Source organism: Chamaea fasciata, unplaced genomic scaffold, assembly GCF_029207755.1.
Source record: "Chamaea fasciata isolate MVZ Bird 193981 ecotype frontalis unplaced genomic scaffold, bChaFas1.0.hap1 SCAF_1, whole genome shotgun sequence".
NCBI lineage: Eukaryota > Metazoa > Chordata > Aves > Passeriformes > Sylviidae > Chamaea > Chamaea fasciata.
In genome coordinates this window covers 110,753,355-110,772,265 of record NW_027094086.1, presented here as the reverse complement: position 1 = coordinate 110,772,265, position 18,911 = coordinate 110,753,355, and the positions used below count along the sequence as shown (strand labels likewise).

The 18,911-nt window shown below is 39.5% G+C and overlaps 1 protein-coding gene across 1 annotated transcript in view; it reads right to left on the bottom strand.

Moving 5' to 3' along the window:
* The window catches only part of ZNRF2 (zinc and ring finger 2), a 53,311-nt gene that overhangs the window by 8,267 nt on the left and 26,133 nt on the right, over positions 1-18,911 (bottom strand). Inside the window, 1 exon segment of the mRNA XM_066193680.1 lies at positions 14,079-14,174. Coding sequence (XP_066049777.1) covers positions 14,079-14,174 — 96 coding nt within the window.

Here is an 18,911-nt window from a genome sequence, read left to right as displayed (position 1 = left end):
CAAACACCACGGCAGACTCATGTGGTAATTCCTAGAACTTAAGGAATCCACAAATACCTTCCCAGCCACAATATACAAAAACCAAACCTCTCCAAAGCAAGCTAACAGGCTACAACAAATGTGACACTTCATCAAATACTGAAAAAGTGCTTGACGAACTGCTGGGTTGGAGGTGTGGTGATGTTGTTTGGCATCTCACTCTCACCCCTTGCAACATGGCAGCCCATTATAATTTCCTACTCAAAGTCCAAGCTTTATCCTTGTTTTCCCCAATCTCTCTTACCTCAGTGTTGGTCCAGGACTGAGAGAGCTATCTACAAATAGATATCCATCATGAAAGACTTCCTGCACACACATTGTCTACAGTTTTTGGTGCTTCCTCTTCATAAAACACAAAAGTAAAGGGGAGGGAGTCCACCAAACAAAGGAAAAGTCACACAAGAAAAATATTTGCAGAATTAAGCCTAAGTGGCAATACTTGTGTTGCAACACCAAGCTGAGATGGAAGGAGATGGCTGCAGAAGTTTCATTGTTTCTTAGCTAACCCACATTTGAAGAACTGGATTTAAATTTTTGTGGGACATTCTGAGCTCAGTAAATTCTGAGAAATAGCTAGATGCTTCCTGTTTAGGCAGATAACAATCGGGTCTATGGCAGAGAAAAAGTACTTCTGGTTAGATAAAGATAAAAACTGAAGTAAGAGTGATAGAAATACATTTTAGGGAGCAGGAGTAATAAGGGCTGTGTTGTGCAGTTGTAGTTTATCTAAATAGAATTGTATCCAGGTAGCGAATTAATATAGAAAGCAAAAGCATTTGCACACTGAGGAAAATTGAATTCTTTTGTAGAAAGATTTAGCTTCAGCAACAAGGGAAACCTAGCTGGAGCTATACAGGGTGCCAATACAAGTTATGGTTCTGAGAAAAAGCAAACTAATCAGATCCCAAGTATAAGTAACACAGGTTTGATGCAATGTGCAATTAGGGTATCTTACTCACAGAGGAAGTCAAGTTTGCACCTCAGGGCTCCCAGTGAAAAGCTAGGCTTTGCAAAAACGGCCAAGTAGTCAGTGAAATAAAGCCCCCCACTGCCAAGCATCGACATCCACAGCCATTCCTGTGCTACTGTTATCAGTGTACCAGCTTCCTCAGTCCATATTTACACTTCTGGCATAAAGTGTTGGGGTGAAATAGGTATTCATATTAGATAAATTCTATCAGCTCAACTGGACATGAAATGTCTTGTCCTCCCATTTTTGAGATTTATTGCCAGTGACTATGCCATTCCACAGTAATTCAAGATTTACTCTCAATACAATTATCTGACTGACTTTAAAACTTCTGCTTAAGTCTTTCCAACGTCTGTTTAATCAGACTGACTGCAGTTTAAGATGCCTTTGGACGTTAAATAATCTCAAGATAGATAAGTAACTTTCTCCTGTTGCACTGACTTCTAAAGATAAGTTCCATTCACCACATTTGTACGTACCATGTCTTTAAATTGTTAAATTTTGGTCTAGGTATGGGCCAAAGAGCTGCACCTGTTCATAAATGAACCACAAAAAACCAGTTTTGTCCTCCAGAATACGAGGTAAAACAACTTTTTGTCAGCATTACCCATCTGAACTAAGTCCCCACATCAAGTGAACTGACATGTATTTGTTTTTTGAACGATCCAAGCGGTACCTTGTTCTTGAAGAGTCTTCCTTGGCATGTTGTATTTTGTCCCAAGGCTTACCTCGCTCCTGTCAGAAACATTGCTTCTGGGAGACAATACTTCTAAATATTGTCTTCTCAGGAGGTGATTGGGTGAAAAAGTCTTGAATGCAGCCACAGCAAACTTGTGCCTCATGTGAAATTCCACCATGAATGGGGTACCCTTAGCACAAGCTGCCTGAAACAAAGCTGCTCATTGCAGGAATAAGGAAGCTGGCTTCGGGCTGTTTTTTTTGTTTTTCATCAGTATTACATGACCTCTCAGGTTATCTCGTGTTAATCTTGAATGTCAGGAGCTAAAAGCACCATGTAAAGGGGCAAACCCACAAGAAACAAAACAGCAGCAAAACAAGATACCTTAGGAAACAGCATAAAGAAAGGATCACTTGGGGAATACATCCTCCTTGGCTCCATGAGGTTAGAATGATTTACACTTCTCAAGGCTGAGTTTACTATCAAAAAGGATCTTACACCACAAGTATGCTACAAAAGGAGAGGTTGATTAATGGCCAGAGGCAACCAGAAGGCATTGCTGACAGAGTCTGCTGCATTTAGAGAGGATAGTTTCTTACAGGGAGCTAGAGATAGAGCTGTGATAAAGGAAATTTACAGAAGCAGGCAAGAGAGAAGCATGGGATCCACACATGCAGATCTTTTATAATTTTTGTTTCAGTTTTGCTTATTCAAAAGTAAAACAAAGCAAAATGTTTAAGTGCTGCTTATGTGTACCCACTAATCCATACCAGTACTACGAAACTGTTATGATAGATGAAAAATCAACTTATGTCTATTGAAAACTTGGGATTGCAATCCAGAAATCCAGTTCAAAGGTGGGTGAGCCATACAGCTCCCACTTAAGCAACGGGCAGGGCTACCAAGCAGGGTTGGCTCAAGAAAAATGAGAGACCTGAATTTCAGTTCGTCTTGCATAGCAGATAACTACCAAAGGTAAAAAAAAGAAAACCCAAACCCAAGCAAACATAAACCCAAACCCACCAAAAAAAACCCACTCAACCAACTAACCAAAACAACAGAAAACCCCCAACCCCACCACGACCAGCCAGGCATAAAACCCCCAGAATATTTATCTACAAAAGCTTCTTCTGGTAGTAAATCACTTGGCTATCTGAGTTAATGATTTCATGAAGAAAAGCTACCACTGTGGTCAGGAGAAGGGTGAAGAATTCCTTCCAAATACAGTACAGAGACGGTTCTCTTCCCATAACTTTACAGTCAAAAGGAAGACTTTGCTCAGATGCTCTAAGTCTGTTAAAATGAGCAACTTCTCCAAATTAAGACTGGATGCTATCATCAACAATGTTCTTAGAAACTTGGCAGGTAAGGCAGAGCATGGATGTGGCAGAGGAAACAACAGTAGATGACTGTCTGACCAAGCTGAAGGAAAAATCTAAGTAGGATAATATCTCAAAAGTGCAGGATCTTGATGTGGCTGTTCAAAAAGATCCCCGCTGAGTTTAGGAAATCCCTTTTGCTTTGTCAGCTTTTTAAAGTGACTAAATTTATTTTATCCCCAACACAAAAGAAGACCTAGAAGACTGCAGAGAAAAGTTTTCCAAATAGCAAGTCTTCAATCATTCACCATCACTGAAACTACAGCCAGAAGCCAGAGAAATTGCTTTGCAAAGATTTTCAAATAAGATGTTTCATCCTTCATGGTCTGCAATAAGCCAGGAGTGTGATGAGGACACAGTGGCCTAATGAAATGTGTGACAACTCTCACCCGACAGAAGGCATTAGAAAGAAACACATTAGAAAACTTCACAGAAGGAAAGGGTAGAGCAGTAAGTGTCCCTGAACAACAGAGGCAGAGAGAAGGAATGAAGAAAAGCAGCTGAGATGAAGTTATCTATTCTGTTAGTCTGGGCAATATGGGTTATTTTAATAGTGACTTGTTTTGAAGTTAGATGAAGGATTTGATTCCATGTTTTGTTCACTTTGTCCTTTTTCAGATTCCTATTCCAGGCTTCCTACAGGTGCCCTGAGCACAATGAGTTTTGCCAAGTCTTTTTTCCAGTCTTTTAACATTGGCCAAGTAACTGACTCATTGCAAGCAGAGGAGTTTGGTTTGATCTGATGCAAAATGAGTGCACAGGGAGATGGCACGAAAGATGAAACTATGAGCCTAAGGTAAAACAGGAGGGGGGGGGGAGAAAAAGCAGGTGTGTGTGACTAAGGCACTATTCTTAGGGAAGATAGGATGCATTACTAAGCAACACACAATGAAAACATTGGTGCCAAAACTCAATGTGCATAAAGTCTGGCTTATTAACCCCAGTGCCAGGTGCTAGGCCTAGAAGGTACTTTTCCCAGCAGGCTCCAGATCAGCCTTCTCCAGATTAACACAATGTCTGGTGTTAATGTGCATACACGGGACAAGGATATAAATCACTGCATAATTTTTACTTGTCTGTCTTTTCTGTTTGTAGCAGACAGACTGTTTTTTACAAGCTATTCCTATTTTAAATGCAATTATCCTTGTGATATAGATGGAATGCAAAACATGTCTGAATGCAAAAAGTTCTGATAACATCAGATATTGAGTCAGACTTTTCAAAGTTATCTCAGTTTTTCTACTCTACACTAACCCATTATCCAGTATTATAATTTATTGCAGCAAGCATAGAGATACAGCATTTCTGGTGCTAACAGGTACCTGCAGGTTATCACTATCCCAGTGAGAAACTGAGTACGTAAGTATTAAATTGCAAGAGGATAAAAAAGAAAAAAAAAACAACAAAAAACCAAACCAAATAAAAGAAACCATCAATAAACCTTCCTTTAACTTTTAAAGCAACTAAGTGAAATTAAAAACAAGCACAATTCCAACAGTACTCAACCATCATGATCATTCACGAACAGTAACGCAAAAAGATTAACATGGAAGATGTGCTTAAAAAACCAGAAGTCCCCAAAGACACTTCTCTAGTATTTGTTCCAAATTACATGCCCATAATCTGGCAGTACATTTCTGCAGCCATATTAAAGTATTTTTATTCTCGTTTTTTTTTTTTTTTCAATTTAGAGGTTACCAAAACTATTGAACACCATTACGACATCATTTCAGCCAATAAAGCCATAGATTAAAATAGACTTCCTTGGAACTGGGAGAAGAAAAAAGGTAAGTGTTAACCAAACTATTCCTTCCTCCACCTCTTCATTCCAAACAAATAAACATTATTCATGGGCTAAAAATTAACAGCGAGTGCTACATTCTTGTTTAGCTACACAGGGGCTATCAAATACCTAACATTACACATGAATAGTACCTAATGAAACTTCACACAAGGAAGGAGGGCATGAGGAACATGGTCATAATGATGAAAATCTGATACGGCTTCAAATTACAGATAGCTGTTAGTGCAGGGTTAAAATGGAAGTTGAGGTTTTAACGAGGAGATTTTAACAAGGTTTCATGAGCGGAAATATAATTCAGCACTAAACACCAGAGAAGTTTCTTGCGTTTCAGCAGTGTGTGAGAACTTGGGGTTATTTCTGAAGCTGAGCAAATCTGTAGCCATGTGAGGCAAAGTTACACAAACTTTGGGGAGCAAGGAGGTTTCCCCAGGGAGGATAAAATAGGCAAATCTAGTATTTTGTACCTACGTCAGTAGGGGTTTTACATCCTGTTCTAGAATCACTGGAGTTTGTTTAAAATACTAGAAACTGGTAATTTTTTTCCCCTGTGTAAGCAATGATAAATAATAATCCCCAGTTTAGAAGTGAGAGTACTCTATCACACTAGCAGTGTTCTCACTCAGCTTGTTTCTGAAGAGTTTGGCTTCTTCTATCACTGAAATCCCCTACAAAAGCTGGACTGACTTATTTTGTACATTGAAGGGCTGAGTCTGCAGCTCAGAAGCACAGGACTATTTAAGTAATCAAAGGGTAGCAGGTTTCAAAGCAAGATTTTAATCTGAAGAAAAAAAATAAATTACAAATGACATTTCAGGCAGTACTTTCAAATTGATCTGCCCTTGGGGCAGTTTCTGAGCCAGAAAGAAGTGCCTCTTTTTCTTTTATATTTCTTTAGGAAGAAAAAAAAAAAAAAAAAAAAAAAAAAAAAAAAAAAAAAAAAAAAAAAAGAGAGAGAGAGAGAGAGAGAAAGTCCTGATCTGCAAATAATCTGTATTAGTTCCTGCAAAACAGTGAAAATTTAGGGCAGGAAATACCATGAAATTCCTTCACAGATCACTCAATCTCAGTGAGATGTATTATGGCATCTATTTTTTAAAACCTAATGATTTCAAGTAGTTTTATTTCAAACTTCAGCAAACGAAATCCCTTTTCTGTGATCAGAAAAGGGATATATCAAGGGTTTGTCTCCACAGGGCAACTAGGAAAAAGAAAAAAAAGGCATACTGCTGCTAGCAAATAACTAAAATCTTAAGGTTTTAGAGGTATCAGCTTTAAAGACTGCAGAATTACCATACAAAACTAGCAAAACTAGGAACACTATTTCCCCCGGAGCTAAGTTCCCAGCAGTCACAAGACTGCAGCAGTTGCAGCCGAGATTTATGACATCCTCTGAATGACCTCTCCAAGCTAAAGACTGATTAAGTGCAAGGCATGGAAGGTAGCTGCTGTCTGCCCGCATCACATGACGCCGAGTCACACACGGCACGGCGAGCGGGCAGCGCTGTCCCCGGGCTCAGAGCGGTCCCCGGGCCCCGCTGCAGGCAGCGCTGCGCTGCCATTATGTAAGAGAGGCACAAGCACACACAGCGCGGCTGGCGGGTCCCCTCCTCGCCCCGGCTGCACCCCTCCTCCCGTCACCTGCACATGTTCCTTGCGGCGCTGGTTCACAGGTGTACCTGTCGTTTTCTAGGACAGGAATTGTCATTTGACTTCAGCGCCACTGTCAGTGCAACAGCAAGACAACAGTGGTGTCTGAGGTTAAGGAGTAGCATATAAGCAAAAAAGATAACTTGAGCCATTCAGCACATGAATGATCCCATTTTCTCTATTTCTTTCAGAAACAAGAAGGCTTGTTCTATAGCTGTCAAAAGCTTTACTGCATTTACCCAGTGCTGCATACAAAATATTCCCATGGTACAGGTACGCATTTACATAAAGGCGATTCCACTGTACTAAGAAAAAAAATGTCCTGCTCTCAAGAACTGAATAAAGTATGAGGTGACATTGAAACTATTTTGCCATGGCTTTGTCACAGGAAGTTCAGTCTGGTAGATCTAGGCCTGGCTGAAGGTAAAGTATGCAGAAAATACTTCTCCCCAAAGGTTTGTTAAAAGAGCAAGTCACATGCACAACAAATCAGAAAAAAAAGCTTGAGATATTAATAGGTGTGATCTCTGCAGTGTGTCCTTCTCAGCAGAATCCAAGCATGTCAACTTTACTTCATTACAGCAGAAAGAAAATCCAGCATCATCTATTGAGCCTTTCCAACCTGAACCATGAAAGTGAGCTGTCATAGCTTCTTTACAAATCTATATCCCAGCTTTCTCTTGCATGGAAAGTAAAATAATAAGCAATATTGATACTTCAACCTCCACCACTACATCTCCATGATTAAGTATATCTTGCAGAGATAAATGGGGCAGTCTGCAGTTCTGGGAATTGCTGCTCCAGACATTCAAAGTACTTCCCTGTCAGTTACACTGTGTTCCCATTTGATGAGCTTTCTTCACAGCCACACCAGTACAAACACACAGCTTACTTTACTGACTCCAAAGCAAAGGGTTGACAGTTTGTGGGTGTGGAGGAAAGATAAGAGACTGCGGCTTCTAAAAGTGCTGCAACTCCACACTGTAAGAGACTGACCCAGTTCATCCAGTGACTGAGGCTGGAATGGGGTCACTGAAGCAGGTCCTACCTCCTCTCCCTTTAGGAGGCAGGCACAGGTTGCACAAGTTGAACTAGAGTGGTTTTATTTAGTGACATTTATCCTCAAATTTAACAATGATTTGCAAGACAAGTTATGAAAAGTCTGGGCCAATGTTATATTAATTCACAGAAGAACATCTGTGCAAATGTCTGAGATGAAAATATTATTTACTATAATAATGTTCTACTGTCACCACATTAAACAAAATCTCAAAGTTCAACAATTCTTTATATTTTCAAGGTCAACTAAAAAAAACAGTTTTAAAGCATTAACTGAATGAACCTCCCACATACTCTGGAGGATGTTCATGAGTACACAAGATCAAAAGAAAGAGTAAATACCACTATTTTAACTGCAAGCAGGGGATAAGTGTCTTTTTACATGTTAGTTTTTCTCTTAAACTACCTTTTAAAGTATGCTCTTCTGCCTCCCCAGTATCCCTGAGGACAGAGTACAGAGCCACCTAGGGCAGAGTAAGAAGCTAGAAACTTTTAGCCAAGAACCTTGTTAAACTTTCAAAATGATAGAATCAAGAAATTCTATGGAGAATTTTACACCTTGGATAAAGTGGAATGAAATAACTGATCTGCCTTAGCATTATTTTGTACTGCTCTGCTAAAAGTCTAGTCCTATTAAAGGATGAGGACGAGGAGGAAGGCTTAAGCTTTTCCAGGCAGACTGGCAAGATGCCCTTTTGCAAGGTCTTTCAGGGTATGATCTCAGGAACCCTGACAGAGAAATTAACTTGAAGTTAATAACTCTTTTCATTCCTGAAGTTTTGAGTGCATCAGTCAAAATGATTGAAGCATCAGCCCTGCTGAACAAAGTAACTCTCCCTTGGTGCACAGAAGTGATCAAGTATGTCAAGTCACTGCAGTGGGCAGGACTACCAGAACATGCAACTTGATGCTTCAAATATTAGGTTAAGGCGCACTATTCTTCTTTCCTTCTACTGAGCAATATGAACTCAACAAGTTCTGGCATAAGTATCGTGCCCAAAAGACGCTGAAAAAGGCAGCAATCAACAAGGGTTATAACTTGAGTTATTAAAAATTAGGTCAGCCCCAGTCACAAAGAATGTTTACAAAATATTTTTATTTAGTCCTTTAGGTGATTCATGCCAGTATTTAAATCTCTGCTCTTGATCAAAATGCATGTTATGGCCATCATTTCAATGCTGAAAACTCCTCTAGAAGGATTATTGCTTACACAGATTCCAGCTCAAAATTCTGACACTTGCTCACCTGCCAGCCTCAGCATTTGGCAGTCCCAGCAAGAAATGCTTTCCTCACAAGACAAAACTTGATGCAACACCTCAAACTGATTTAGAACAAAAATCAGTGTGTTTAAATCATGACAAACCCCTGCTTTGCATCCTTGCTTCTCTGAATCAATTGCACTGTTGTGGCCGAAGTCAATTGGAGATGGGATCAGTTGGAGATGGGATCATCAGTCAGAGCACGGTGCTAATAACACCGAGGTTGTGGGTTCAATCCCCATGTGTGCTTCATGCACTTAGGAGTTGGACTCAGTGATCCTTGTGTGTCCCTTCCAACTCAGAATATCCTGTGATTCTGTGAATTTGATTAGACAGCATGGGAACATTCCAGTATTTGTGCCTGGTGATGGACCAAACACCCCAGAAAACAAAGCCAGACAGGAAAAGCACATTGAGTTCCACTCCTGTTTTCCCTTCTGGTACACATACCCTAATTTTTAATATTCTGTCTGTAACAGTTTTCCACATAGTAACTCTCCATTTCAAAGAAATTGGATAAACTATAATATAAAATCATATCTGTAATCCCTGCTATCTGTGATGTCTGATCTCCTGCTGTTTTTTAATAAGGTAGGTCTAAAAAATTCACTTATTGTAATTTAAAGAGAAAAATTACGAGGTCCTTACTTCAAGCAAGGAAAAACCCTTCAGCAGTTCATGCACGGGATGTCTCAACACTCTTCCTCTCTGATTTACACTAGTGAAAGCTTTTCCCCTTAAAATGAACCTGAGTAAATACGTTGACCAACAGTCAGGCCCACTGCCACATGTGAATTAAATGCAGAGTGCTCTGAGCAAGAGCAGCACTGATGTGTCAAAGCAGAACCACTCCTCAGTGAGCAGCTTTGAGGAGATCGGCTTAGAAAGTTTCCAGTAGAACACCATTCCAACAGAAAGTGCTGACTTGATGAAACCCAAAATATTCCACAGGAATGTGCTAATTCAATCAAAACTTTTGAAAGAGGACAGGCCGGCTCGCCAAGCCAGCCAACCAGTCTAGTGAGCTGACTGGCTGTCCCCAGCTCTCCAGGGTCACTGGCTTCCCCATCTGGCCAGGCACCAGGCTGCTATCCCTGCCCTCTGAGAGGCCCTCTAACAATAATAAAAATAATGGAGTCTTACATAGTGTGCCGAGAAACAAACAAAAGAATTTAAAAATGAAAACCAGAATTGTTTCAGAACCAACTGGAGGGTTTCATCAGAAGGAATTGGGTACACTTGTCGCAAGGCATCTAAAGTCACAAGTCTCTCCTGTGTCTCCTCAATCTTTTATAAAACATTTTCCAGTGAAAAAGCTGGATCAATACTGCAATAACACAAAATAAGCAATAATTATAATCAAACCCCAAACTTCACCAGGCAACTGTAATCATCAGCAAGGAGTTTAAGGTAAATTGCTTCCAAAGCACTGAAGAAATCCACATAAATGCCCGTACCTGACCAAAACATAGGGCTACAGTGTAAGCAACACTTTTCACAGAGCAGTCCCTAAGTGGGCTCCCTGCTTGTCACCATGACAAAATTGAACAAGATGGTGCAAAGGGCCTCATTTAACACTCTGGAGAAGCTCAAAGGAATACATATGGCTACACAATATTTTAGCAGTCTTAAAAAAAAACAAGACAAAACCAACAAAACAAACCCTGTCAACTAGCAAGTAACCCACTTTCTTCCAAAACTGGCTATTGGCAATCTGTGGTTAACCAGTGCATGGGACCTACTCTGACTCCTCAGCAACTCAGCAAGTAACAGAAGTTGCTAATTGCTAGGGAAGGTTTTTAAAGACCACATCACCAAACACCATGATGCTTTTTGCACAATACCATTCATTTAACCAGCTTTTGTAGAAAAATGCCTAGATATTGGTTCATGAGTGAACACCACAAGTAGTTCAAGAAATGTGGAACAAAGTTCCACAGAAAAAAAGAAAGAGCTCTTTTTAAGTGCCTAATTGAGTCAGCAATGAGATCTCTGTTGCAGGCAAGTCACATGATTTTGAAAGAATAAGGCTAATAAAATGTACTGATATATTTATATGAAAATCAGCACGACTTACAGCATAGAACTGAGACAACTTTGTGACCACTCTTTCAGAAAACACATGTAAATCAGACAGCTGCCCGAGTTTGCAGTTCACTGACCCTTTCAAATGCCAAAAGCAATGCACAAAGGTAGCTCAGAAAGCAATTAGAGATTGGCTGGGAGGACTCATTAATTTATTTAAACTTCAAATCACAGCTAAGCAGTCTTGTAACTTTTTTCTGGGGAGACTATATGCCTCAGACTCATATTTAAAAAGAAAGGTTTGTCTTCTCAGAATGAAAAAATACATACAATTTGTTCCTTGGTGTTTCTTAGAAAGAACAACTAATACATTTACAGTACCATGAGGAAACACATCTAGAACAGAACAAGACATAAGCACAATTCAATCCAACTGCTCAATCTCTAAATATTTCTGCACCCGCAAAGTCTAAGGCTCCCTTCAACCACTTGCAACATAAAACTCAGAGACAAAAGAAGGTGAGGAGAAAAAAAAGGAAGAAAAGAAAAAAGGTATTTTTCCTTCTAGTGATGATAAGACTGGGAAATATCAGTGCCCAACACAAGCAAATGATGCCTGGTTGGCTCTGTTCTAGTATATATGGCATGAGGCCAAGATAATGAGAAAGTAAAGCATAAAGAGATGCCCTCCATTTTGGAAGCAGATATCAAAAGTTGACAGAAGCATCTTTTCTTCTCCCAGACAAAACTTTAGATGCCCTTGGCCTATGGCAAAAAGGCAGGTTCATCACTGATCTCATGATGACAAACAGCAAAACAGACAGGAAAAAATGCATGCATATAGAGTCATATGCAGGTCTGGGCCTGAAATCAGGGCAGCATTAAGTTACCAATCTGCTCGTTAATTTTCTTTCATTAGCCTCATTAAAGAGACCACAACTATAACACAAAGTAACAACTGAGCACTGCATAACTCTGAAGCCATATCCTCAATCTCTTCATGCTGCAGTAATTTAAATAGCCAGCTACAGGCTACAATTTAAGATTTAGTCCGTGACTCCAGGAGCTAACCAACTGGAGCCACAAGGATCAATGCACACTTCTCTGAAGTGTCTATGAAAATGAGACCATACTTCTATCTCTTTCAAACCAGCCTACCTCATTCGATAATTTCCTTATTTCACATTAACATAACCATTTCCTAGAATCAGTTTCTGAGGCTCACTGTACAGCAGACACACTCCTAAACTGAGATGACATGCTGCTGTTAACTCATATTGCAGTGCCCACAACCACTTTTGTCATGCTGCAGATTATCCAGAGTGGCTTCAGCTGCCACTCACAGGTTTTACTTCTGCTTGTTTGTTGACTTTAAAAATTGTACAAAGATAACAAGATGGCCCAAAGGAGCTCCAACCAGTAGTGCATAAGCTGAGACAATGCAAGAAGAAAAAAGGAGTCTGAACATGGCACCACTGTGATTCAAAAAACATCATAAATGATACTGAGAGTTTACATTATGTAATTGCTGTCTCTTTGAACAAAAGTTAGTCAGCTGAGTGCACTCATATGTACATGTAGGAAGCAGCAGGGGAAAAAGGATTTCAGTCAGTCAAATTTGTGCACACCCCATCAGATGGATTATTGCCAGAACTTGTTCTTTGCCAGTCTGCCTCCTCCTGCTCCACCCTAACTGATCCCAAGTGCATTTTCCTGCCCTCACTGGGGCGACCAGCATGCTTCTCTTCTCTCCAATGTCCAACATCCCTCAGTACACAACTAATCTTGGAAAATGCTCAGACCTGAATTTAAAAAGGAAAAATAAAAAGAAAAAAAGCCCTCCCTGTTAGATGAAGTCAACCTTGTCAAATATATGTGTGGTAACACCAGGAAGAAAAAAGAAATATTTACTTTTCCTAAGTACTGTGCTTTCAAATGGATTTCACAACTCTAAGCATATGATTTAAAATTATTTTTGCAATAAAGGGCCGGTAGTATTGGATAACATTATGCTATCAAAAAAATAAGGTGGGCCCCAACCATTCTTCAAGACTTGTTTCAATAAAATGATCCAGTGCAGAATACCCTAACAGCAAGGTGCCTGAAGGGTCAAAGAGCCCATGACACTGCAGGTTATTTATGCAGTAAATAAGTTAAGTTGGAAGGGACCTCTGGTGATCTTCTGGTCCAGCCCCTCACTCAAAGCATGACCAAGTTAAACTAAATTGCTCAAGGATGGAGGTTGTACAACCTCTTCAAGCACCTTGACCCCCCTCAGTATGTGACATTTCTACTCAACACTGAATCAGATTTTTCCCTGCTGTAACTTGTGAGCACCAACTTTCAGCTTCTAGCTGTTCACCTACAAAAAAAATCCAGCTCCCTCTCCTCACTACAATTCCTTTCTAACTGCATTCTGTTCTGACATCTGATGACTGGTGGGCAACAATCTCATTGAAGATGCACTGTAAGATTTTCTGCCAAAGCAGGCACTAAAATTTCTGTAAGATTTTCTAATTCCTGGTTTCTTCAAACCTTTTTGTGTGCTCGCCATAGAACTGAGCATCAGCCTAAGCCACAGTGATAGAAAGGTTTGATCTCAGTGGCAAAAGTCCTGTTTGCCATGCATTAAAGCTTGCCTAGAAGGAGAGCTTAGTAGTAGGGGAAAAAACCAGCACTACTACAGGTGATTCATTTGATATGGGCCAGTTTGATTAAAACAACAAAAACATATAACCAATCGTTATGAAGTACCACATACGGAATCAACTGAAGAAGAAGTTCTTTAATTCCTTCCAGAAACTGTAATTTTCTTGAATACTGTGCAAATGCACAGCATGTCAAGTAACAGTCCTTAATAAAGTCCCCAGGAGACTCAATCCCACCTCACTACTTGATGTCGTAAGATGAAAGGATGTGTAAACTACACATATCTCAACTGGACATAAAACACACACTGACCAGTGGTCAAAAAAAGGAATCAACACATTTAAATAAGAGTAATCTTATATTTGCAGGACACAGGGCAAATTATATTGGCATGCAGTGCATAAAGATCAAATTCTTAGGAATTAATTTGAAAAAATAAACAAGCAAAAAACCCCACATAATTTCTGAGTCCACCAAACTAGTTACCAGAATATCTTATTAAGTAAAGGATTATTATCACACCCATGTTTAAAATTAATAAATAATTATCAGCTTACTTCATTCTTACCATTGTAGGTTATCCTTGGTTTTGTCAAACACATCACAAGATGTAAATCCATTTCGTCAGAAGATACAAATTTTGAACATACAGGGCACTTGAATCCTAGGGAAAATAAAAACATGTAAGTGTGAGCATACTCAACCATGTAGCAAATATATATATTCAAGCCAAAAAGCTATTCTGCACACATAAAAAGAAAGAAGAAAGAAATCCTGGAGGCTTTTCGGTTTTGACCTGACATTTCTTACATAAATACAATTCCCTTGATTTCAAAAGATCTCAAAACGGACCATTGTTTCTGGAAATCATTCCACTGACAACTGCAAACATTGTCAGCACCTCTGGAACACAAACTTTCTCAACAACTTAAGAACAGTTTAGGGCAGGAGCAAGGGGATCATACGACTCTACTAAAACAGAAATTACAAATGTGTACAGGACATTGCCATTAAAACTTGACCTTGGGCAGGAATCCTGAATTAACATGTTCATTGTTACCAGGAATTGCACTGTAACTTTAACCAAGGATCTTGATTTTACATCTCATCACACAAGCTGCAGCATCTTTCACCAGTCTGGGGCACTGGGAAAATATTAACTCAGGGGTGTTGCCTCACCTACTGAATCACTAATACTTCCTGTAGCACTGAATTTGTCTGACTGCTCTCATCCTAGCCAAGCATGACCTTGTTTAGCTTTTGAGGTCACCGCCTCAGGCAACATAGGGTAAAGAATAATTAAGACAGTCTGGATTGTGATGCAACTGCATAACAGTCTATGACAAAAGTGCTTAATACCTTAATTTATGTCATTGCCAAAGACAGCAGTCTTCCAGTTAAAGGACAAGATCAGCTGGACAACTTTTACAGTCCACAGAAGAGCCTGATTGATTTTGATCTGCTGAATAATTAACACACAAGTGAGAGACAAAACAACCACCAACAGGGATCTCGATGCATAACAGTTGTTAAGGAGTACAGCTACAGGTAAATTGTCCAACAGGACAACATTTGGCAAAAATATGTAATCTACATCCACTCTCAGCACAAAGGCACAACATTTTCTCTGATGCTGTGAGGAGTAATGATGCAGGCCTGTAAAAAAGGTCACTGCACCTTCCACCAGCATGCCCATGTGGGCCTGCTCCCACATGCTTTAGTTTGTTGCCTCTTGCTTTTGTACTTCTAACCTTGGGAGTCCACAATAAACTGAGTCAGTCAAGGATGACAAGCAACTTGATGCTGCACTTTCAAATAACTGATGCCTGAGAATTTCCACCTTTACTGTTAATTATTATCCAGATGTAGATCAAGCAACTAACCTGAAGCATTAGCACTTGATACAAGTACTGCACTTCCTTTATCAAGAAAATGATTTATTTCTTACTGGCAGCTCATAGGAAGCAAGTCAAAGAGGACAGCTAGTAACAACCATAAGGAACTCAGGGCAGCAGCTGAACATGTGCTAGAAACCACTTCCTGAGATGAAGTACAGTTCTGCTTCTTCCAGCATTAATCATATCTATTTTTTCTTTGTGTCAATCTTACACTTCAGTTTAAATATTGCTCTTCTCTCCTTAATTTTATTCCTCCTCCCCCAACCCACATTTTTACAAACAACAGATCAATAAGCACAGCACAGCCAAACATGTCTTTTGAAAAAAACTACTTGAAAGCATTAATTTACTTGTTGAAAGCTTTATCAGTGACCTTTCAGCCGCTGTGTAGCCTCCTCCACGCAGGCTACACCTCAACGTGACTAAAATCGAAATTAGTGTCTCACTCCTCCAAACATCCAACCTACCCGTTACTGTTCTGTTTTGGTTTCTTCAAAAACTGACCCAGGGTAAATTTTCTTTCAATCTTTATCACCCTTTTGCTGTTGATTACTAGGTTTTGACTAGACTTAAGACCCATACATTATTCTCATTTATATGCTTTTATAAGGCATACTTGACAACACAGTCTGATGTGAAAAAGTCTCTAACTTCCTTATATGCTTCAGACCGAGTCCTGCTGTGACAGAAGGGGGTGTTTGTATTACAGCAAGTTAACTTTTATGTTCATGGCTAGTTAAGCACTGAGACAGTCATTAACAAGTTCCCTCTGCTTTCTGCACAGAACTCTTTCAGCTTATTCCTTAGAGTTCTGAGCACATGTAATTGGGAGTGACAGGGGGCATGGACAACAATCCACAGGTCCTTAGACCATTGTTAAAGTTAACAGTGTTAAGAAAGTAAGTATCCCAGCAATTCTTGGAGGAAATATTTTAACACCCCCCCCCCCCAAAAAAAAACCAAAAAACACCAACCCAAAACAACTGAGGAGAGCTTGAGTGAATAATAATGATAATTTAACAATAATACTGTTTTTACTTAAAACCATGTTTGAAGATAGACAGCTATGAAAAATCTTTCCGGTTATCCACCTAGAATATTCAGATGAATATGCTTTTACTACCATGCACCTGCCCTTAAACCTAGTATATAATCTGTGTTCTGGCAATGGAGTAAGTATTTTAACAATACATTTTGTTGTGGCTTGTCCTGTGTCAGGGGGGATGTGAAAGTAATGGTTAAACAACTACAAACATCCTCCTGACACAGCAAGTCTGGGACACCTGATGGCTGTAGCTCTACTCAGTGTGCAGACCTGAAGAACCCAAAGAACAGAGGCCATCGCACTTAAAGCTTTAAGGAGCAACTTAGCTGAGAGAAGTAAAACGTGTATTTGTGGAAAAGATGTTTTTCCAGTGACCACCATCAGCTGTACGCCAGAGATTAGCATAATAGCAGAAAAAGAGCCTTGAGCTCACAACTCTTGCTTGAAACATTCCTTAAACACAAGTGAAATCCGATTTCTCATTCCTTCACAATGTTCTGGATTTAGCCATCTGCCCCAGCAGATGCACAGTGTAAGTTTTGTGTGAAGGAAATTACCATTTCCAACTCCTTTCAGTAATCCCAAAGAACAATTATTTTTAGTATAGACTAAATATTTACTTTATTCTAACTGTATCTGAAGAATGTAAATAAGCGAACAATCTACAATGTCCACAAGCCAGTTAAAGGTCCTTAAAAAAGCTCATATTTTCCTACCTTTCCTCAAATCAGAAGGCAATAGTTTCATGACCCAGTTTACAATTAAGTACTGGGTAAGAACAAAGACTCTATTGTACCCCTGCCCAGCAGGCTAACAACATTTATAACTTATGTTTGTTTTTACCATCTTCTCAAAGAACAATTCCAATGACTTAAAGAAAGTTTCACATGACTTTAAGAATCAGCAATAGGTCAGAAATAACTTGCTCTCTGCATGATTTGTTCTACTGAGTTTTGTAGATAATTCACAGACATTTGGACAAAAAAGCAGAAGCAGTTATCAGATGAGGTGTCATCTCATGCATCACGTGAAGTGTCTTCCAAAAACCTATGAAACTCAACCAACCACTTTCTCACTCTCTTTACAAGGGGAGCACAACGGATAATATACAGTTCTAGGTAAAATTCCAGCTCTTAGAAAGGTGATGATTTCACAGCATCCCTTACTTTCGTCCCAGATGACAACTGTCACCTTTGTATTAGCATTGTCACTGTCAGTACATCACTGCAAAATTGTCTTTCCTTCTCCCATAGTAGAGAACTCAGCCTGTGACACATCCTAAATCAGCCGAAGGACCACCTCTCACCCCATTCCCTATGTACAGAAGTACAACACTTAAGAACTGAGCAAGCACACACCTTTAGCTGACTTTTACAACTGCATCCGTAGGAGGGCAGGGAGTCAAATTCTTACAAGCTCCCACCATCTAGTTTCACAACCCTGACTACAATAGTGAAAGTAACACGTTACTTAAAACACAACAACAAAAAAATTACAATTACAAGAAATGGAGACAGAACAGAAAGTTGCGGTACAGCTACTAGAAAATCCCAAGGTGACACAGAAAATCTGAAATAACTAAACCTGCTTAAGTATCAGGACTTATATCAAAGGTGAATTCTCTCATTCTCTCTTGAATGTATTGCTTTCTTCAAGCTCTACCATCTTTTGCAAATGAACCTCCAGTTAGCCAAGAAATCCCATCTTCTCTCACATCCATCTACCAAACTCACATTTTTCATCTCTGGCAGACTTGGGAACTACCCACAGGGACAGGTTGATGGGTGGGCACTCATTCTATGGGGACCAATTTCAACCTTTTAGTGATACCTTACTGTGTTTGCCTTGCTTTGCAAACATCAGACTGCTTAACTTGCACCTCAATGCACTGCAGAGCAAACATAAAACATCCAACGAAAAACAAACTCCTGGATTGCTAAAATTTTTACAAAATCATACCAGCACTTATTCTGGAATATCTACTTTGTGGTAAAAAAAAGCCAAACCAAACAAACAACCAAAAAAAAAAAAAAACCCTACAAAAAAACCTGCTGAGAGCTTCCAGACAACACAGTGCAGTGTCACAGAATTGCACATGAAGAAACACGTTAAGACTCGCACAGAAGAGTGGATGATCCTTTCAGTCACTATTAAACAGTTGTAGCAAGAAGTAAGCACAAATAAAACCTGCACCAACACAAAAAATTGAATCAGCCTGATCAGAGTAACTTTTCAGCAGAAAAGATCAATTGGAACACTGCCAAAGCTAAACTAAAAGTAGAATGGGAGCAGCTGCTCTTTTAAGGTATGCAGCAAATTACTATTTTACATCTTTGTATCCTTGTGTTTTCAAATAAGATGGATAAATCCACCTTGTTTTGCATTTAAAGAAGTCATAAGAGAAATCCTTGAATCCACACACTTTTTCTAAGGTGTATTAGAGAGTAAGATGCCTGAC